Source organism: Somniosus microcephalus, chromosome 5 (assembly GCF_052327205.1).
Source record: "Somniosus microcephalus isolate GS21.2 chromosome 5, FLI_Smic_1.0, whole genome shotgun sequence".
In the NCBI taxonomy this organism is placed as follows: domain Eukaryota; kingdom Metazoa; phylum Chordata; class Chondrichthyes; order Squaliformes; family Somniosidae; genus Somniosus; species Somniosus microcephalus.
The window spans coordinates 13,298,859-13,321,623 of record NC_140991.1 but is presented as its reverse complement, the minus strand read 5'-3'; the positions used below and the strand labels follow the sequence as shown (position 1 = coordinate 13,321,623).

Genomic DNA, 22,765 nt, shown 5'->3' with positions numbered 1-22,765 from the left:
GCCCTTTATAATTGCAGTAAGATGTCTTTACTCTTATACTCAAATCCTCTTGTAATAAAGGCCAACATACCATTTGCTTTCCTAATTGCTTGCTGTACCTGCATGTTAACTTTCAGTGATTCGTCTACAAGGACACCCAGGTCCCGCTGAACACCAACATTTTCCAATCTCTCACCATTTAAAAAATACTCTGCTTTTCTATTATTCCTACCAAATTATGGAAAGGATGGCAACCTCCATGGAGGACATAAATCACCAGACTCAGAACAACATGGTAACACTTCTAAATAGACGGTCAGCTATGGAGGATAGATGGGCATCTATCGCGGAGAGGAACCAAAGGTTCGTGGATGTCCCCGTTATGAGGAATGTCAATACAGACACGGGTCCTCATGGCCCCACTGATGTGCAGCAAGGTGCTCTCCAGTTCCTTGCTAGCAGAGAAGTGCGGGTGGCCCATGAGAGGGATGATGGTGGGAGGGGACATGCAAGTGGGGGCTCCTCTCCAAGTGCTCAAACTGCCCCAGATGCCTCCCCGAACAGTGATGGCCGAGTCTGGCTGTGTGCAGTCGCAGGGGGAACAGATTTTGGCGGGGCCCTCAAAGGCTCCAAAACCTAGAGGACGACCGCCAAAGGCATCTAAGCAGGCGCAGTAGGGAAGTGAGCAGGCTGCCTCTACATCTGCTGAAGTCACAGGGGTAGCACCACATAGAAGCACGCATAAGAGAAAACTGCCACATAAATAGGCACAAGAGTACTCACTTGGGTGTTCTGCTAGAAATCAATGTTAAAGTTATGTTCTTTTGTACTGTTGTAATAAATTAATGTTCGGTGAATGTTTGAACTCGTTGCCACATGTGTGGTCAGGATTCGAAGTGGCACAGTGAAGGGTGAGGGCGCCTTTTGTGCCCAGTAATGGTGGTGACAGTGCAAGGAATGCACAGATCATTGTAGAGATGCTCTATGGTGTTGAAGTGTGGTCATTGCAACCTTCATGTGCATGTAGCAGCCACATGTCTGTGCTGCATAAATGTAGGTGAATCTGGCATTGATCAGGCCATCCCTGGCATCATGGGCAGCGGTGCTTGTCGCAGTGGATCAGCTGCCTGCTCCAGGTATGTCTCATCTGGGACCTCATTCTGCTCCTCCTCCTCCTCCTCCTCTGAAGAGGCTGTGCACTCTGCGCCTTGTTCCTCATCCAGCGCAAATCCTCGCTGCAGTGCGATGTTGTGCAGGGCACAGCAGACAGCGATGATTCTTGAGACCCTGGCTGGTGCGTACTGTAGGGCTCCACCAGATCTGTCCAGGTATCTGAAGCATTTTTTGAGCAATCCTATTGTTTGCTCTTTGAGACTTCTGGTGGAAATCTGGCTTTGATTGTAACACTTCTCAGACTTGTTTGATGGTCTCCTAAATGGTGTCATCAGGCACATCTTCAGGGGATAGCCCTCGTCTCCAAGGAGCCAGCCAGAAAGTTTGTTTGGCGGAGCGAAGAGCTGAGGGACAGTGGACTGACACAGGATGTAAGAGTCATGACAGTTGCCAGGGAACTTGGCGCACACGTGCATGATGCTCTTCCTATGGTTGCACACCAGCTACACATTAAGGGAGTGGAAGCCCTTGCGGTTGACAAATACTGCTGGGTTCTGCTGGGGTGCCCTGATGACCATATGTGTGCCCTGCACCCATGGGAAGCCAGCCAGATTGACAAAGTCTAGAGCCCGCTTGGTAACACTTGCCTCATCAGTGGAAAAGTGGATGTAATTGCCGGACTTGGCAAAGAGGGCACCGGTGACCCACGTGATGCATATGTGGGTGGCCTACTGTGAGATGCCACTAATGTCTGCTGCTGATCTCTGGAAGGACCCAGATGCAAAGAATTTGAGGGCGGTGGTGACTTTGACCGCCACTGGTAAGGCGTGTCCACCCGCTCCTCTGAGCTGCAGGTCTTGATCGAGCATTGCACAAATGTCTGCGACTACCTCTCGCGAAAGTCTCAGCCTCCTTTGGCACTGCTGCTCAGTCATGCTGAGGACGCTCATCCTCTGCATGTAAACCCTGTGCTGGGGGTACCTCCTGTGGCATGGTGCAGCCCTGCGCTGATGGCCGCTGCCCTACGCAGCATCAGGTGGTTGAGGAGAAGGTTGGCGTTCTTGTTGTTGGTGCTGCTGGTGTGCCTGGTCCTGCTGGTGCTGCGGCTGATCCACTTCAAATTCTGAGGACCAGGATGAGAGAGTATAAAGCGTTCTCATTCTGCTGTTATATATGGCAGTTGAGGATGAGATGTTATAAGCATTCAGTCAATGGGGCGAGAGGTTATTCCAAGGAGGTGACAGTGCATATAGAGTTAACACCACACACTTACAGCCTGAAGACAGATCAAATGTGTTTTCCAAATCCTGAAATCAGCAACCTCTGGCAGTTGAAAGTAAACAGATGTGAGAGTTCAGCTTTTATACTGCAGCTGCATCTGTGAACTAATCAGCTCATTGGTGCTCCCGACATACTCACCTGACGTGATCTCCAAATGTCATGACACCTGTTGAAAATGTGCAAAAATAGGAAAGGGCTGTCGAAATAGCAGTTAACAAGCATTTAACAAGGAGTTAATTATCTTAAATCCCTCAACCGCTGCTTGGTGTCAAGTCTGTTCTGAAATCGCGGACCTGACACTTTGGAAACTCACACGGAGGTGGGATCGCGGCGGGTTCCCAACCCACCGTCATTCAATTCGAATTTAACAGCTGACCCGCCTCCGAACCCGCCCTCTGAGCGCTGGCAAAATCGCGGCCAAAGTATTTGTTTAATTTCTTTGCCATTTCCTTATTTCCCATTATAATTTCTCCTGTCTCAGCCTGTAAGGGACCCACATTCGCTATTCTTTTCCTTTTTACATACCTATATGTAGCCTGGCGAAATGGAGCAGCACAGGACACGAACTTTCGTTTTTGGGGTTTTTTATTCTGTATTAATAACTTGGGTCTAGGTTTAGGATGAAATTGTAAATACATAAAATACAGTCGACAAAATACGGCAGTGGCTTGCCCAACTCTCCTGAGCACACCCCCCACGCTGGATCTAGAAAATGGAGGCTGTGAAGAAAGGGGAGGTTCCTTTGGCATCACATGGCCTTACCCATAACCCTTTTCTCAAATTCTAAAGGGGAAAATGAACCGCGCCATCTAGTGGACTTAAATATTCACTGCATTTTCCCACTTGGCTACATTCTCCCCTGCTTTAAAGTCAACGTCCTCGGTGACTTAGCACCCGTTTTTCACTTCTTTTACAGCTTCTCGAAAAAATGCAGTACCCAGACTCGATAAAACATGAGAGAACACCTCAGGACTGAGTGAGACTGCATTACAGGCTGACTGAGGCAAATGGTATGGGTTAGGGTTTACCCCAGCATTGGCTCTTTTAGTTCTGCGAGGAGCCGGAATGGGTACCTCAACCTCAGTCCCACACTCAGAAGGGTCTGAATGCTCTGGCTCAGAAACAGCCTCTGATTCCTGTACATCTTGGGCGTTACCAACAGGATCATTGTTTACTTTTTCCTCCTGAGTTAACTCTGGATAGGTGACTTCCTCTACCACAACAAACTCAGTATCAGAGGGCTCTGGCAACGATTCTGTCAAAAGAGTGACAGGGGGTACGGTGACAGGGGACTTGGTTCTCGTCCGCCTAGGCTCAGGGACAGGGGTAACACATGGCCTAAGATTAACTCTATGGACCCTTTTTAAAGGACCGCCCTCTACAGGCTCAACTGCATGTGTAGTACCCTGTACCTCCACCACTCTGTACACAGTAGGACCCCACGCATCCTGAATTTTGTTCCTACCCAAAGGCCTGTGTCGTAAGTATACCAACTGACCCACCTCAATGGTTGGACAGTACACTTTGTCTTTGTTAAGTTCAATTCTTTGAGCTGATTTCTTTTCAGTGTACTCTCTTGCCCTTGCATGTGCCTCCTTCAAACGCTCTTGGTGGACAACCAACCACTCATGTTTCTTGTCTAACACTTGCTCCTGACCTAATAAAGCATCTACAGGAAGGTGTGGATGAACCCCGAAAAGCAGATAGTACGGTGAGTAGCCAGTCGTAGCATGGGGTGTTACATTGTAGGCATACACCAACTCAGATAAGTGCTCAGGCCAGCGGCGCTTCTTTTCTGGAGGCAGTGTACGCAAAAGATCATGTAAAGATCTGTTGAATCTCTCACATTGAGCATTTCCTTCTGGGTGGTGTGGGGTAGTGCGGGTTTTCTTTACACCATAAAGCTTACACAGCTCGGCAATGATTTCACTCTCAAAATTTCGACCTCTGTCTGAATGCAATCTTTCTGGGACCCCATACTTCATGAACCACTCTTTGAGAAGGACTTTTGCCGTGGTATCAGCCTTTTGGTCCCGAGTAGGGAAGGCTTGTGTGAATTTAGTGAAAACATCGGTCACCACTAACACATTCTCACGACCATCGGAGGCCGGTTCCAGCATGGTGAAATCTACAGCAACTACTTCAAGGGGCCGGGAGGCTAGAAATGATTTCATAGGGGCATGTATCTTGGGGTGGGGCATTTTTGTCAAAACACACCTCTCGCATTTCTTGACCCACTGTTCCACATCCCCATACATCCCAACCCAAAAACATCTCTGTCTCAAAAGGTTCTGTGTGCGCTCTATTCCCTGATGGCCCATACGATCATGCACACCTTCAAGCACGACTTCTTTCAAACAAGAGGGCAGTAGTAGCTGGTGACACTCACCAACATGGACATCCTCGATTACACGGTACAACAAACCATCTTGCTCACAAATACGGGGCCACTGCTTTAACGTGGATAATACTAGCTTGGATAACTGCGACCTCTCCTTGTAAGTTGGCCTCCGCTGCTCACCCCAAAACTTCCTAAACACGCTGAGGGTGGGGTCTGTGTCCTGAAACTTACGTAGTTCCTCTTTAGAGTAACCGGGAAGTGTTGGTGTGTTACCCTGCAACTCACTACGCTCAGTACTTTCTTCTGCGTCCGAAACACGGATCTGTCTGACTTTACAGCACTTGACTCCTGCTGTCCCTAAGTCTGGTCCTAGAGCTGTTCCCTTGTGAGTGACATTACATATGGCCACACAACCATCATAGTCCGCATCCCCACTGTCTGACTCGGGCTCCCCTGCTAACGGCTGCCTAGAGAGGGCATCTGCTGCTGCATTACAGCGGCCTGGGCGGTACTTGACGTCAAAGTCAAAAACAGCTAACTGAGCCACCCATCTTTGCTCAACAGCACCTAACTTAGCTGTAGAAAGGTGACACAGGGGGTTGTTATCTGTTATGACAGTGAACTTGGAACCTAGAAGGTAACCTCGAAATTTCTCTGAAACAGCCCATTTGAGGGCGAGGAGCTCTAGTTTCATACTGCTGTAGTTTCTGTCATTTCTTTCAGCATTACGGAGCCTCCTACTGGCATATGCTATCACTCTCTTCCTATCTCCCTGCTGCTGGTGGAGGATGGCACCTAATCCTAGGTTACTGGCATCCGTCTCTACAATAAAAGGCTGAGTGAAATCTGCGTAACCTAACACTGGAGCACTGATCAGCTTTTCTTTCAGCTGTTCGAAAGCAGCTTGGCACGCAGCTGTCCATGAACCTTCAAACAACCGTTTTGCTTTTGCTGGGCTGTCTTCCCTAAGGCATGCATTGACTACGTCATGGAGAGGGCCAGCTCGTTTAGAAAAATCCTCAACGAACCTCCTGTAATAACTACAGAAACCAAGAAATGACCTCAGATCTTTGACTGTACTGGGGACCGGCCACTTCTTTACGGCGGCAATTTTCTCTGGATCTGTCCCTATACCCTCCCCTGAAATTTGATGCCCAAGGAACCTGACTTCCTGCTGCAGGAAGTGACACTTTTCAAGCTTTACTTTCAACCCTGTCTCTTTCAGTCGTCTTAGAGCTGTCTCAAGCCTCTCTAAATGGTCCGGGAAGGTCTGAGAGAACACAAGGATGTCATCTAAATACACTAATAGGATGAGGAACACTAAGTCGCTCATAGTCGCTTGCATAAGTCGTTGAAAAGTCGCAGGTCCATTACAGACACCAAAAGGCATTCTGAGGTACTCAAAAAGGCCAAAAGGAGTTGTAAAAGCAGTCTTAGGCCTGTCACTTTCACGAACAGCAACCTGGTGGTACCCACTTGCAAGATCAATGGTCGAGAAGAACTTTGCACCATGAAGGGCATCAAAACTCTCGTCAATGCGGGGCAAAGGAAATGCGTCACGTCTGGTTTTTGAGTTTAGTTTCCTAAAGTCAACACATAGTCGTATGTCTCCATCAGTCTTACGAACTACCACTATGGGTGAAGCGTATGAACTATTACTCTCCTGGATGACACGCTTTCTTAAAAGCTTAGTGATGTGGTCCCTCACCTCTTTGTACAGTGTAGGTGGGATACGACGGTATGGCTCTGTAACTGGTGCGTCATCTACCAAGTTAATCTCATGCTCAACTTTATCAGTGTAGCCTAGGTCCTCATCCTTAAAAGCAAATACTTCCGAATACCTGGCTAAAAGTGCACCTAACTCTGCTTGTTGGCCCTGTGTGCCACCTATGTGTAGTTTGTCCAAAAGCAACTGAATGTCTTTGTCTGTCATCTGTCCTTCTTGTCTGCCAACAGTTACTTCCTCTGTGTCAGCGGAGATGCGTTGAAATCGCACCTCACAGGAGTCCTTGTCTACACACTCTGCCTGAGTCGGAATACCAAGCCTGGTCCTGGGGTTTAACCACACATCCTCCTCAGAGAAATTTACCACCTGCACTGGAAATAAATGTCCCTTTGATTCAACTAGAGTGGGGACAACTACCAGGCCACCTGGCAATGGTGTGTTACCTGGCTCCAACAGCATTTTAGTGCTGCCACCTGACTGAGTTTTAAGTCCCTTTACGTAGACTGTAGCTATGGAAGACGCAGGCACATGTACAGCACCCCTACCAGCTACACGGACAGAAGATGACTTTGGAGTGATGTTACACTGTTGTACTTGCTGAAATGCTTCCCTCCAATCTGAATCCAACTTTCCCCCTAGAGTAGTGTCAAACTCAGCATGAACTAGTTGTCTGCATCGGCTGATGATGTTCATACCAATAAGACCTGGTGCTGCAGGCTGTGACTGCTGATGCTCTTTGACTACCAGGAAACCACATTCGGGTAAGGTTATGCCCATAGTTTCAACGTCTAACTCAAGGTAGCCCAAGTAGGGAATGTCCAACCCGTTGGCGGCAGTGATCTTAAGCCACCCGGTTGTAGGCAGCATATCCTCATCCCTCCCAAGTAAGTGCTCTCTGAAAAAAACTTCAGTAATAGTGCTGACTTGGCTCCCAGTATCCAGTAAACAGTTAGCAGTAACCCCCCCAATCTTGAGATCTACTACTGGACATTTACCTACTGCACGGTCAAGAAATCTGTCACGAATACCAGTACTGTTCTGAGAGCCTGCAGGTTTTCCTCGCATTGCCCGGCTCATGGCAATCGAGGGAGTTAGTTTTCCTGCACCCCAGCCAGCATTGGTGGATGTGTTTGCTACCTCGTGCTTCTGAGGACACTGTTTGGCAATGTGCCCCGCCCCGTTGCACTTAAAGCAAATAGGCTGACCTTCATCAGTGAACTTTGGCTTGGCTCTAGGTTTCCCAACCTTGTCATTACCCGTGTTTTCCTTCTGTAGAGCAAGACCCCGTACTGCCTCTGTTAGTTCCCCGATAGCTTTACCCTGTTCCGCCACCACTTTAAGAACATCCTGTAAAGTGACAGCCTGGCTGCCTGGTACCCCAATGGCAGAACACTGAAGATCCCTCCCCGTACTGTCACACACTACATTCTTGCTCTTTGCAACTTTAGTGCTACAGGGCTGGTCTTCTAAGGACCATAAGACAGCTTCCTCACGTACATCGAACAGGGTAGACTGGGGGTTGTCTCGTACAAACTTGCGCAACTCTCTCCGGAGTGAGGGATCTCTAACACCATCAACAAATCTGTTTCTGACAACCCGTTTTGTGTCCGGCACAGCATCAGGTGATTGCTTTACCAAAGTTCTAATAATCTGAGAGAGTGCATGTGAGTATTCTCGGAAATCTTCACCCTCTTCTTGCTTGCGTCCATAGAAAGTTTCTAACAGCTGGGACTCACTGCGTTTTTCGGTGAAAGCCCCCCTTAGGTAACTGAACAGGTCACTGGGCTGCTTAGACTCTCCACCCAACCGTAACCTAATTTCCTGTAGGGCTGCCCCCCTCAACAAAGATCGAATGAAATCTACCTGCTCTGCAGGAGTCTGATCTCTAGCTCGTAGTACACTTTCAACCTCTTCAATGAACTCATCAACTGAACGACTATCTTTAGATACCTCACCACTGAATGGTTGGATCTGACGCTCTCTGGGTACATACACATATGACTTGGTTGCCCCATTACCTAGAGTGGCAATAATTGCCATTGCTTGGTCATGGTTTTTTTTCAACTCTGAAATCTGTGCCTTGAGTTGATCTATCTGGTTGCCCTCACCCACACTCGAGGTATTGTCCTCACCATCCAAATTGTGAGCTCCACCCGCCTCCTCAGGAGGGTCTAACATTTTGACTCAGTTCACAAGTCCCTGACAGTCACTGAATGGGATGGCCGCTGCGACGATTCTTCTCCAATGGTGTCCCTCCTCGGTGCCTTGATGGGTCCTCTCCCAGATTGGTCCTGGCGCCCTCTGGATCCCGTCTGTCTGGTCTGGTCCTCCTTAGCAACCCCAGGCAGCACTCTCCGTCCGTCTCCAGGTCCACTTGGCACCACACCGCTCTTCCCCCACTGCCGTATTTTATGTAACTTTCCCAAACCTGAGAAACTCCAAGCTAACAGACCCCACTCCTGGTACCAAAATGTGTAGCCTGGCGAAATGGAGCAGCACAGGACACGAACTTTCGTTTTTGGGGTTTTTTATTCTGTATTAATAACTTGGGTCTAGGTTTAGGATGAAATTGTAAATACATAAAATACAGTCGACAAAATACGGCAGTGGCTTGCCCAACTCTCCTGAGCACACCCCCCACGCTGGATCTAGAAAATGGAGGCTGTGAAGAAAGGGGAGGTTCCTTTGGCATCACATGGCCTTACCCATAACCCTTTTCTCAAATTCTAAAGGGGAAAATGAACCGCGCCATCTAGTGGACTTAAATATTCACTGCATTTTCCCACTTGGCTACATATAGAAGCTTTAACAGTCTGTTTTTATGTCTCTCGCTAGTCAATTCTCATATTCTATTTTCCCTTTCTCTTTCAATTTCTTACTCCTCCTTTGCTGAATTCTAAAATCCTCCCAAACCTCAGGCTTAATATTCTTTTGGGCACATTATAAGCCTGTTCCTTTGATCTAATACTATATTTAACTTCTCTTGTTAGCCACAGTTGGACCACTTTTTCTGTGGGGGTTTTGTGCCTTAAAGATTGTATATTTGTTGTAAATTATGTATTAATTCTTTAAATGCTAGCCATTGCTTCTCTACCATCATATCTTTTAATGTAGTTTCCCAATCTACCTTAGCCAACTCGCACCTCATACGTAGGCAGTTTGCTTTGTTTAGATTTAAGACCCTAGTTTTGGATTTAACTAAATCACTTTCAAACTCAATATAAAATTCTATCATATTATGGTCACTCTTCCCAAAAGGCCTCTTTACTACAAGGTTATTAATTAACTCTTTCTCATTGCACAATACTAGATCTAAAATAGCCTGTTCCCTAGTTGGTTCCTCAACATACTGATCTAGAAAACTATCATACATTCCATGAATTCGTCCTCTACACTATTACTGCAAATTTGGTTTGCCCAGTCAATGGCCCAGAAATTCGGCTCTCCCCAGGTGAGTACGCACGGGGTACTCACCCGTAGGCCGAATGGAAATGCCGGTTTCCTGCATGCACTGCGCATGCGCGGGAAACCGGCACTTCCGATCCTCTGAACGAAGGGGTTCAGAGGTCGAACGCGCGCGCAGGGGAGGCTGCGCGTGCGCTTTGAACTTAGGTTTTTTTTGCAGGTTTTCACGCGAGGTTAAGCCTGCAGGATTTATACATTTAAAAAGCAGGCGTAAGGCCTGCTTTTTACAAGGTAAGTGGTCAATTAATTAAAATTAAAACATTTTTTCCACAGGTTTATTATTTTTAAATACTTTAAAGCAAGGTAAGTTTATTTTTAGCCCTGTTTTTTTATAAAATAATTTTTTTCAAAAATTTAAATTATTGTTTAAAATAGTTATTTAATGTAATTTATAGTTTATTTAAAAAGTGTGATTTTTTTTAAAATTTATTTGAAGGTTTACTGCTATTTTGGGGCCCGTAGTATTCATAAGTTTTCACAGGTCTTCCTGTCAATCTTATGAATGGGCTTTTCCCTCCTCCGATTGGCTGCCCATGGCTCACGTGATCCCAGGGGACACATCGCACTAACTACGCCCCTGGGACACACAAGCACAGCGCGCCGGGAGTTGGAGCAGGCCCCGGAGCGGAATTCCATGGGGACCCACAACTCAACTGCCGGCGCACAAGGTAAGTGCAGGTCGGGGGCTTACACCCACCGGAAGCCCCCGACCCGAATTTCTGGGCCTATATGTAGATTAAAGTCCCCCATGATTACTGTATTACACTTGTTACTGGTGCCTCTAATTTCCTGATTTATACTCTGCCCTACATTACAACTACTGTTTGGGGGCCTATAAACAACCCCCACCAATGTTTTCTGCCCCTTGCTGTTTCTTAGCTCCACCCAAACTGATTCTACTTCTTGATTTTCAGAGCTAAGATCCTTTCCCTCTACTGTCTTTATCCCATACTTTATTATCAGGGCTACCCCTCCTCCTTTTCCATTTTGCCTATCCCTTCTAAAAGTTATGTCTCCTGGAATATTTAGTTCCCAACCTTGCAACCACGTCTCCGTTATGGCCATTAGATCAAACCTGTTAGTTTCTAAAAAGGCTAATGAAATATTATCTATTATTTCAAGGGTGCTGGAATTCAAAGGGATGGAAGTTATGTTACAGTTGTATAAAACTTTGGTTAGACCCCATTTAGAATACTGCATTCAGTTCTGGGCAACGCGCATCAGGAAGATATATTGGGGGAGAAATTGGCCTCCTTTGTGCCTCCCGTTAGCGCCTCCATGGGGCAATAACAGGGGGCTAAGGGCTTACCAGCCGGGGGCACTCCTGCTCCTCCCGGCCCACGAGCATTGCTCCCCGAAGTTGAGGCTGCCTTGTTGCAGCCACTGGGAATCCTGAGCCTCAGGATCCCCGGCCGCCTGCAGTGAAACCTGGAAAGTAGGTTAAAGTAGAGGCTTCAGGCCTCATTATTATAATATATAATTGACAACCCGCCTCTTGGCAGCGGGTTGGCAGCCCGCCCTCCCCCGCCGAGTTAAAGGTGAAAGTGGGTGGGTTAGGGTCGGGGTTCACATTTTTACAACTTTCACTTCCCCCCCACGTCTCCAATCCACCCGTTCTTACCTCTGAAAGTTGCGGCCACAGTTCTGGAGTGGGTGAACCCACAGCCTTATGACTCAGATGCGACAGTGCTACCACTGAGGCAAGGTGGATGTCTTATCTATCCATTGGCAGTTCAGTAAGTGCAAACTCTGCACATTTTGTGGGGTCCTCTCCTGCTGCACCTCCTCCATTGCAATAGCAAAGGAATGGCCTTTTGGAATCCCTTACCTGATCTTGAGGACCTCTCACTGGGGAACTGAGATCCGGCGCAGCTCAGTGATGTAAAGTTGGATTTACTGCAGGGCAGAGTGTAGGTGGCAGAGTTTTGGACAAGTTGGATTTTGTGGAGGGTGGAAGTCAGGCATTGGAAAAATCAAATGTAGACATGACAAAAGCATAAATCAGGGTTTCAGTGGCAGTGGGGTGAGCTGGGGTAGAGGTGGGTGATGCTGCAAAGGTGAAATTAAGTGGTTTTGATATTAAATAGAAACGGAAAGACTTCATTTGATTAGCCAAATTGATTACGTCCTTGCCATTAACTTTTGGGAAGAAACAGGAGTGTTGCTTGAGGATTGGAAAGTCGCTAATATAACACCAAGCTTTAAAAAAGGGTGTCCCAGGAAATTAAAGGCAGTGAGACTAACATCTGTTGTGCGTAAAGTGTCATAGTGAAAGAACTTGCTCGCTCTCAGGGATGGGAAGCAGTTCTACAGTCATGCGCAAAGGCTGGTGTGCCAGAATCGGAGGAGGGTTTAGTGCACCCGCTTCTACCCAAGTCTCTGTTTCTTTGCCTCTCCCAGCAGCTGGGAGGGAGAGGATGGTTGATGCACAAGATGAGCTCAGCCTACAGATTGGGTTGAGTGAGTATGGATGAGCTTGATAGCTTTTTCTTGTTCTGGATATGTAGAGGTAAAAAATAATGTAGACACAGCCCAGAAAGAGTGCCTAGAGCCAGAAAGGAATATTCTGAGATACACAGTTTTGACATATGTTTGAACTGAATTATAGAATCTTAGAATCATAGAATGGTTACAGCACAGAAGGAGACCATTCAGCCCATCGAATCCGTGCCAGCTCTTTGCAAGAGCACTTTAGCTAGTCCCACTCTGCCGCCCTTTCCCCGTAGCGCTGCAAATATTTTCCCTCAGGAACTTTTCCAATTGCCTTTTGAAATCAACGATTGAGTCTGCCTCCACCACCCTTTCAGGCAGTGAATTCTAGATCCTAATCACTCGCTGCGTAAAAAGGTTTTCCCTCATGTCGCCTTTGGTTCTATTGCCAGTCACCTTGCATCTGTGCCCTCTGGTTCTCGAACATTCTGCCAATGGGAACAGTTTCTATCTGCTCTGTCCAGACCCCTCATGATTTTGAATACCTCTATCAAATCTCCTCTCAACCTTCTCTGCTCCAAGGAGAACAACCCCAACTTCTCGAATCTATACACATAACAGAAGACCCTCATCCCTGGAACCATTCTCGTAAATCTTTTCTGCACCCCCTCTAAGGCCTTCGCATCCTTCCTAAAGTGTGGTGTCCAGAATTGGACACAATGGCCCGTATTTTCTGATGCCTACGGGTGTGTACGAGCTGTGTACACACCCGTAGGGATATCGGAAATGCCGGTTTCAGGCATGCGAAGCTGAAAACCGGCATTTCTGATCTGTCATGAATGCTCTTGACAGATCGGACGCCTGCCCGGGAGAAGGACCCCTGTGGGTGAAGAGTTCCGCTTTCTGCAGAACCTCCGCCCGCTGAAATCACTTAGAATTCTTATGCCTGGTAAAAGCAGGCGTAAGGCCTGCTTTTACCAGCATAAGAGTTTAAAAAAGTAACAAAAATATTTTTTTCCACTCATTTATAATATAAAAATACTTTTAAAAAAGGTAAGTTTATTTCTAGCCCCGTAAAAAACTTCAATTATTTTTTTCAAAAAATTTAATTTTTGTTTAAAATATTTTATTTAATTTAATGTAATTTTTACTCATTTTAAAAACGTGATTTAATTTTTTTTTTAATGTTTTAGTGTCTTTTTGGTGTGATCTCCATTCATACCTTTGACAGATCTATCTGTCAAAAGTATGAAGGGAGATTCCCTTCTTTCATTGGCTCGCCTGGCCCACGTGATCCCAGGGACACTTGTGAATTGCCTGCGCCCCTGGGATACGTGGGCCCTGTGCATTTCGACTGTGGAGAGGCCCAGGAGCGGAAGAGTCTGGACCTCGGGGAGCCCTCAGGTAAGTGCGTAGATTTCTTTCCGATAGAAAGCATCCACACACAAAAAACCTCCTATTGGAAATTACGGGCCAATACTCCAGTTGAGGCCGAACCAGTGTTTTATAAAGGTTCATCATAACTTCCTTGCTTTTGTACTCTATACCTCTATTTATGAAGCCCAGGGTCCGTATGCTTTTTTAACCGCTTTCTCAACCTGCCCTGCCTCCTTCAATGATTTGTGCACATATACCCCCAGGTCTCTCTGTTCATGCACCCACTTTAGAATTGTACCCTTTAGTTTATATTGCCTCTCCTCATTCTTCCTACCAAAATGTATCACTTCGCACTTTTCTGCGTTAAATTTCATCTGTCACGTGTCTGCCCATTTCACCAGCCTGTCTATGTCTTCTTGAAGTCTATCACTCTCCTCCTTCACTGTTCACTATACTTCCAAGTTTTGTGTCATCTGCAAATTTTGAAATTGTGCCCTGTACACCCAAGTCCAAGTCATTGATATATATCAAGAAAAGCAGTGGTCCAAATATCGACCCCTGGGGAACACCACTGTGTGCCTTCCTCCAGTCCGAAAAACAACCGTTCACCACTACTCTCTGTTTCCTGTCACTTAGCCAATTTCATATCCATGCTGCCACTGTCCCTTTTATTCCATGGGCTTCAACTTTGTTGGCAAGCTTATTATGTGGCACTTTATCAAACGCCTTTTGGAAATCCATGTACACCACGTCAACTGCATTGCCCTCATCAACCCTTTCTGTTAGCTCATCAAAAAACTCAATCAAGTTCTTTGAACTTTGTTTCTAATGGCAGATCGGCGAAGAAGACACACTGGCGCTTTTAGTACATCAGCAGCACGTGGCAGATCAGCCAGAGCAAGGAGACGTTCCCTTTCAGCCAACACACGGTTCCGATCGAACAACAGGAATAGAGGTGAGATCATTGAGTTATTGAAAATGCAGCAAGACTTTGGCAGTGAAATTGGTCCATTCCATTCGCATGAAACGGGATCATAGCGAATCAGCAACTCGTTTTAAACCAGTCAGTGGTAATGAAGATCAGGTGCAGTGTGAAACAGGCTGCTGATTCGCTATGAGCCTGTTTCACGCTACTGGTGAAGACCAATTTCACCCCCATTGATTGAAGAACTTGATGGCTCTATCTGTTTTTAAAACACTGTAGAACAGGATTTTCATGTAGGTGACAATCATTCTGTAAATTTTGCAGTAAGGCCTCCACTAGATAAGCTGATCTTGACCAGAGCACCCAACCTGTTGATAATGGCATCTGCTTCCTCTTTAGCCATCTGGACCCATAGGTCGGGATTCTCTTCTGCGATCCCACCTGAAATTGGCAGAGAATGAGTCAAAGTTCAGCTGTGCTGCCAATAACTGCTTCACCATCCTGACTGGGCTTTCCCTCCCCAACCACTGCCGGGACCTACTGTTGGTCTCTACTTCCTCACCCGCCACATGCGAATGGTGGAAAGATTGCAGGGCCTAGGTTCACAAACGCTTTCCCTGCCATTCACCCCAGCTACTACTGCTTCCTGGGGTGAATGGGAATCGGTAGGCCCCAAGAACCAGCATTGAAAGGCATAAGTTCATCCATTCAGGGAGAGACCTCTTCTGGTACTTCAGAGGTGTTGGGGCAAATTTGGAGGGGTGAGTGGAAATGCTGTCTCGCCAAAACTCTGCAGTGAAGAGGAGAATCCTGGCCATAGTCTCATATGATCACATCAATGGATTCAGCCAGTCCAAAGTTCAATAGGAGCAGAGCTGCTTCAATCCAGTGTGTGTACCCTGCTCTATTTTTAGATAAAATTGGGTCGCGCCCCCTTTGGGGCACTAACTTCTCTACTTTTAGCGCCCCGAATATGTTAGCGCCCCCCCCGCGCCCGAAATTCACCGGTAGTGCCCCAAGAGGGAGCTACTTGAAGCGCCCTGCCTCCCTCTTGGGGCACTGCAAGTCAATATCACAGCACTGCCGGCACTCAGGGCTTCACAGGAGGCTGGGGATGGCAGAGGGGGCAGGTGCTGGCAGGTGGCCAGCAACAAAAATGGCCACCCGGCACCTGCCCTTTAATTTGCGCCGCCCCGGCCGCAGGTAGGCCCCCCTGACCCCGTCAGACATAGCGTCCAGCAGTAAGTCAGGGGGCGCTACCGAGGATCGTGGCTAGGGCACGAGCGGGGCGCTGTGCACTGCGATGATGTCATCACTGGCGACGCAGTGCTGCAGGATGCTAACCGTTATCGCCGCCGCTAACCTCCCTCTGAATTTCGCGGGAGGCATTGGCAATGGCACACCCAGGCGCTAGTGGCTTTGCGCCCCGTTAGTGCCCTCTTAGGGAGGCGCAAATCAGCCGAATTTTTAGGCCACAGGCTCTGGAATTAGGTTTCTTACTCCCTCACCTCTTAACCTCTTTTCTAATAGGCACATAAGAGCAGGAGAAGGCCATTTGCCCCTTGAGCCTGTTCTGCCAATCAATTAGATCATGTCATGGCTGATCTTTACATCATACCTGCCTTTGATCCCTTGTTATCCTTAAAGAATAAAAACCTGCCGATCTCAGTCTTGGAAATTTCTTTTAAAAGCTGGGTCGCTAAAGACTTCATCTCAGTCTTGGTGAGTAGAACTGGGACATGATTTGGCCCTCCAGTGAGTTTGGGCAGGTCCTGCTCCTCTTCTCATATTCTCCCTCCATTCGGGTGCCAGTTTCTCCTGCAAGAAGTTGGATAAGGACCAAGAGGTTGATTAAGAGGAGAAAAATAGAGTATGAGAGTAAACTTGTAAGGAACATAAAAGCGGACTGTAAAAGCTTCTACAAGTAAAAAGAAAAAGATTAGTGAAGACAAATGTAGGTCCCTTACAGTCAGAAGCGGGAGAATTTATAATGGGGAACAAGGAAATGGCTGAGCAATTAAACAAATACTTTGGTTCTGTCTTCATGGAAGAGGACACAAATAACTTCCCAGAAATGCTAGGGAACCAAGGGTCTAGTGAGCACGAGGAATTAAAGGAAATTAGTATTTATAAAAAAAATAGTGCTGGAGAAATTAATGGGACTGAAAGCCGATAAATCCCCAGGGCCTGATAATCCGCATCCCAGAGTACTAAAAGAGGTAGCCATGGAAATAGTGGATGTATTGGTTGTCATCTTCCAAAACTCTATAGATTATGGAACAGTTCCTGCAGATTGGAGGGTGGCAAATGTAACCGTACTATTTAAAAAAGGAGGGAGAGAGAAAACAGGGAACTACAGACCGGTTTGTAAGGGGGGCATCTTTTAACTGATTTAAGGTAATTTACCTGGTCAGGCAGCTTTGCCTGCACTCTGACCAATTTCCAATAAACCAATTTTCAAACAGCGGTTTCGAATCGCTACCCCACCTTCCAGTTCTGACAAGAGGACTTATAATTAATGATATATTAAAATGAACAAGTGGTTTTTATGTGAGAAAGTCAAACTTTTATTAAACTAAAGAAACTATAATCAAATATTAAACCATACCACACGAGCACAGTAATTACAGTAAAATTGCTTAAATGGGGGAAAACAGACGGCAAAAACGAGGGGTAAGTAGCTACAATGTTCATTAAACAATCTTAGCAATATCCCCTTAATTACCATCCCTTAACTCCTTACTAGGTTGCTTTGCTGAGGAGTCAGAAACTCTGCTCACATGTGGTCCAGCGAAGTGAGAGAGAGAGAGAAGCTCACCTGTGATCCCAGGAAGTAAAGAGAGCGATAGCTTCTCAGCAGCTATCTTATATACCTTGTGAGCCCCCTCCCCCCTCTGCTGTTTGCCTGTCTGGAAAATTCACGCCCAAAAAGTTCCAATTCACAAGAGAAAAGCTGTGATTGGCTAACTCAAAGTGGTTGGACTGGGTTGTGTGTCTGCACTATGGAGCCGAAATGTTCCCGCCCACTTCCGGAGTACACCTGGGCTAAAACAAAAGAGAAATGCAACAGCCCTATAGTCCAATGCTGGGTGATTTAAAAACCCATTCATTGCTTAAACTGTAGCCTTTCAAAAGTCCATTCCAGGGTTTTAGTCTCTCATTGTGTGTCTGAGTAGTTCTGAATGGCTGTGTCAACATAGCAGTTTCAAATCGATTGTCTTGCGGTCAATTCTCAAGTGGGCTAATCTCTTATGTAAATAAACAACTTCAAGTGCTTCTGAAGGAAACCTCCCTTTGATTGGCAGGTCTGACTCACAGCCCCTGTCTCTGCCCACTTTTTCACACAGACAACATTACAAGCTGTACAGGCTTTCCAAACCCCACGGTTCTTGGTCAATGCTTTCTGTGGCCATTTTAAAACCTTTTGTGATTGCCCAAACTCTAGGGAACGATATTATTAATAAAGTACTGTCTTCGGATGTGTGAATATTTTCCACAGAGCTCCACGACTCCCGTGTTGTCCACGTTCTTTCCATCTCCGAACAGTCTTTTGCGGTTCTGGCACATTTTTCAAACATTGTAGACAAGTCCCATCACCCAATTCTTCGTCCACGATGTGGACCAATATTTTCAAATCTTCAGGGAAAATAGGGGAAATTTTGCAATCCCTACATTCCTCCCTTTTGATACTCCCAACTTGCTTGTAGTGTCAACTCGAAGGAGTGAGCAAAATTTTCAGACCCCCTCACAAACAACCGTCCCCTGTATTTAACTAACAGCTATCTGCCACTGATCCCCCGAACCGTCCTTTCCCCTAAAATTCGAGAAAACCGTGGTACGGTAGGCATCTTACAGATACATCAGTTTTCAATAAGGGGTCTCATACACCTACACGCTTGTAAAATTATACAATGTAAACCAAATTTACAAACACCTTTTACATTATAACTTTTTACAAAATGTAATCAAAATGATCCCAAGCACAGAGAGGGTCCTACGCCTCTGCTCAACTTGGAGTTGTCACAAAATGATCCCAAGCACGGAGAGGATCCTCCACCTCTGCTCAACTTGGGGCTGTAACACAAGATACAAAAAAACATTAAACATTTGAAACAACATGCTTAAATGAAACCCTGACCATCACGTGCCGATGATGGGTTGCGAAATTCGAGTGGGTATTGCTCCTCCCACCCGGGCAGTAAAAGTACCTTCCACCCCCCTTTGATTGTCTTAAACTTTAAAACAGGCAGAATGGATTTACAGACCAGCCTGCTCCGCCAGCCCCGAGTCGTTCCCTTGTCCTTTTGTGGAGGCGGGGTACCCCATACGTTTAAAATGACCTTGGCACAGACCGAGACTGGGGAGTATGGGACCGTGACTCCCAGTCCCTCCCCCTCCCGTCTTCCCTTGACTGGCTGCAGAAAATGATGGGTGCCTGTGTGGCGGCTCTCCCTGACCCCACCCAGATCTGGCCACTCACTCATCCTTCCCAGCCACACTTACCCTGTTTGCCCGTGGGCCCCCGGGTGAGTTCCTCCCTCCCCCGACCGCACCCACGTGACTCTTGGGCGTCCCCCTCCCTATGCGATCTTTCCCGGGCCATCACCACCCACCCCCGAGGAACGCGTCCCTATCACAAGGCGCCCGCGCATCCCCATCGTGACTCCTCAACAGCGAGGTCTCCCGCAAGTGAACTTCGGTCAGGATAGTGCTGGGTTGGGGGCCGTGCCCCACCCAGCTGGGGACATCTCCTCCCCGTAGGAGGAGTAGGCAAGTTCCTCCGGACCCTGTCCGGTTTTTCCTGAAGATCGCTGCATGTCTCCTGGATTCGTCCAGTGGCGAGGTGATCCCCAACATTCTGTCTCCATATCTTCATTCGATGCCCAGCTCGGGCTGGGCGAACATGGCTGCTTCATTTTCCAATCTCCTGCAAAACTTAAAAGGACATGCAGCCAGGTCTCACTGACCTGCTGCCTTAGGTGGAGAAATGGTCAAGTCCCTCGACCTCGGACCAAAATGCAAACATTTGGCACACATGGAAACTTAAACTCTTTAAACTTAAACTTAAAACTAGTTATGTCAACAAAACTTAAAATACACCTTAAAAGCACGCTATATTCACACCAAAGCTATAATACAGATGCCGCCCATCTCCGGACGGCCAGGCTAATCTCCGGCACTGTCGCAGATTGCTGCCGGCTGCAGCGAAGCTGGACTGCCTCCTGTCTCTGGTCCCTCGCAGCTTATGGCTGTTGAGTGGGGGCCTCTGTTCTCTGGCTTCTCCCTGGCTCGGGAGACCACCCTACTCCACTGTAAAGTGGGTGACCATGCTTTCTTAGGCTGGGGCACCCGCTGAGACCTTCTGAGGGGTGTCTCTATGGGGGAAACATTGGATGGCGGACCCTGAGCTTGGGTCACAGCCCCAGCTGGCTGGGAACCTTCTCCCCATGTCCAAATAGCCCGCACTGTATAATGTACCTGGCAGCCTGCCGGTGCAAATCTCTCTCTGGGTTTGTCTGCTCTTCCCTGCCCACTCCTGTGCTGGGGGCAGGTATACTCTCACCACCCGCTGCTGGTGGCTGGAAATTTTCCTCCCCATGTTTAAAACCTGGTGTCAGCTCCCTCCCTTTGTCTCCTGCAAGAGGGATTGCTATCCCTGCCCCCCCCCCAGGGTCCCACATCATGGGGAAAACCATTCTAGAGGCTGGCTGGGAAGCTGGTCCCTTTAAACAGGCGAGTGCGCCTGCACAAACCTCCTGAAAAAGAGCCGCTGTGGTCCCGCCGGCAACTGCGCATGCACAGACCTCCTCCTCGGAGTCCTGCTGCAGAGGCTGTGAAGCCTCTGGCTTCAAACAGGCGTCTGCGCCTGCGCGGGAAAACTTAGGAAGAGGCGCTGGGGTGCCGCAGGTGACTGCGCCTGCGCGAACAAGCACTTTACAGGGCTGGGGAACTGCTACACTAGTGCAGGCAACTGCGCCTGCGCGTTCGGTCTCTTTAAAAAAGGTTGGAAGAACCGCTGGGTTTACCAAGCAGGCTTCTGCGCCTGCGCGTCTGTTCTGGGAAGCGGGGATCTTTAAACAGCCAACTGCGCTTGCGCGCTCGGCCTCACAGAGGAAAGGAGTCGCTGGGTGTTCCGGGTTCGTGACTGCGCCTGCGCGAACCTCCTGTTCGCAAAACTCTCCCCTCGGGCGCGCGACCGCGCCTGCACGGGAAAACTGAGTAAGGGCCTCTCGGAGTTCCGAGTCCGTGACTGCGCCTGCATGAACCCGGTGTTGGGGAACCTTTTCCCTTAGGCGCTCGACTGCGCCTGTGCGGGAAAAGTTAAGAAAATCCGCTGGGGGTACGTGCTGTGGAACCGCGCTTGCGCGAACCTGATCCTGGCAAAACCCTCCCCTCAGGCGCACGACTGCGCCTGCTCGAACCTTCTGCTCAGACGACTGGGGGATTCCCGGCTCCAGACCAGCGACTGCGCATGCGCGGGCAGTCTCCAAGCGATCTGTGAATGGATGGGCAGCAGCCTGCTGATTTCTGATCCCAGGCTGCTGTTTCTCCATTTCTAAGCCACATAACCTTTCCAAATTTAAACTTTGGTTTGATTTAGGGTCCCACTGGGGTCGGGAAGTGTCCCAATTTGTGGGCTGGACAACTTTACCCTTAAAACAAGCCACAGTGCCTGTCTTTACAGGCGGTGAACTTGAACTTGTCTGGTGGGCAAACTCATGTTCTCTTACCCGGGTGGCTTTAAATGGGGAATTTTGGACTTGGACCTGCCTTTGGTCTGGGGCCAAAACTATCCCCTGTGTGCCTCCCTTGTCCCGGATTTCTGCTACTGGACCTGCTCTACAGGGGCCATGATCTATTTCCTCAATCCTTAGGTCCCAGGCCAGCTTATAAGCTGCCTTTACCTCCCTAACCTTCTCCTCCTGCTCTGTTACTTCTGAGGTGAGGCGGGCATTCTCTTCCCGCAGTCACATCTCACTCCTCTTTGCTTCTATGATTTGGTACTTTAGGAATTCTATCTCATTCCTTGCATGGCTTTTTCCCTCGCTAGCTTCTTGGGTGAGGTGTGCGATTTCCTCCTGTAGCCTCATCTCACAGTCCCTTGCCTCTGTGACTTCCTGCACAAGGTGCTCTATAAATGCCTGGCATTTCGTGACCTCTAGTGTGAGGCGTGCATTCTCCCGCACCCTCATTCCACTAGCTCTGGCCTCATACACCTCTCTGAGGCGTTCTACCTCCGCCTGGCATTTTTCAAGCTGGGACTCCCAATTCTTGGCCTCTTCAACCTCCTCCTGCACCCTCTTCTCACCCTTCTTAACCCAGCCACCTATACCATGATAGGTCAGCCTACACGCTGCTGCTAACATCCGCAGGGCTACCAACATACTGAAAACAACGAGAGAAACAAGAGCTGATGCTTTCTTCAGATCCAGACCACTTATCATATCAAGAACGGCCTCTTGTCCTGCCGTGGTCGCCATTTTGTAAGGGGGGTGTCTTTTAACTGATTTAAGGTAATTTACCTGGTCAGGCAGCTTTGCCTGCACTCTGACCAATTTCCAATAAACCAATTTTCAAACAGCGGTTTCGAATCGCTACCCCACCTTCCAGTTCTGACAAGAGGACTTATAATTAATGATATATTAAAATGAACAAGTGGTTTTTATGTGAGAAAGTCAAACTTTTATTAAACTAAAGAAACTATAATCAAATATTAAACCATACCACACGAGCACAGTAATTACAGTAAAATTGCTTAAATGGGGGAAAACAGACGGCAAAAACGAGGGGTAAGTAGCTACAATGTTCATTAAACAATCTTCGCAATATCCCCTTAATTACCATCCCTTAACTCCTTACTAGGTTGCTTTGCTGAGGAGTCAGAAACTCTGCTCACATGTGGTCCAGCGAAGTGAGAGAGAGAGAGAGGCTCACCTGTGATCCCAGGAAGTAAAGAGAGTGATAGCTTCTCAGCAGCTATCTTATATACCTTGTGAGCCCCCTCCCCCCTCTGCTGTTTGCCTGTCTGGAAAATTCACGCCCAAAAAGTTCCAATTCACAAGAGAAAAGCTGTGATTGGCTAACTCAAAGTGGTTGGACTGGGTTGTGTGTCTGCACTATGGAGCCG

General features: G+C 47.7%; 1 protein-coding gene across 7 annotated transcripts in view; it reads left to right on the top strand.

Moving 5' to 3' along the window:
* The window catches only part of LOC147116896 (uncharacterized), a 298,183-nt gene that overhangs the window by 80,458 nt on the left and 194,960 nt on the right, over window positions 1–22,765 (top strand). For all 7 annotated transcript variants that reach the window (XM_085987101.1, XM_085987106.1, XM_085987105.1 and 4 more), the window contains exon 5: window positions 14,548–14,667. In XM_085987101.1, coding sequence (XP_085843227.1) covers window positions 14,548–14,667 — 120 coding nt within the window. The remainder of the gene's footprint in view (window positions 1–14,547; window positions 14,668–22,765) is intronic.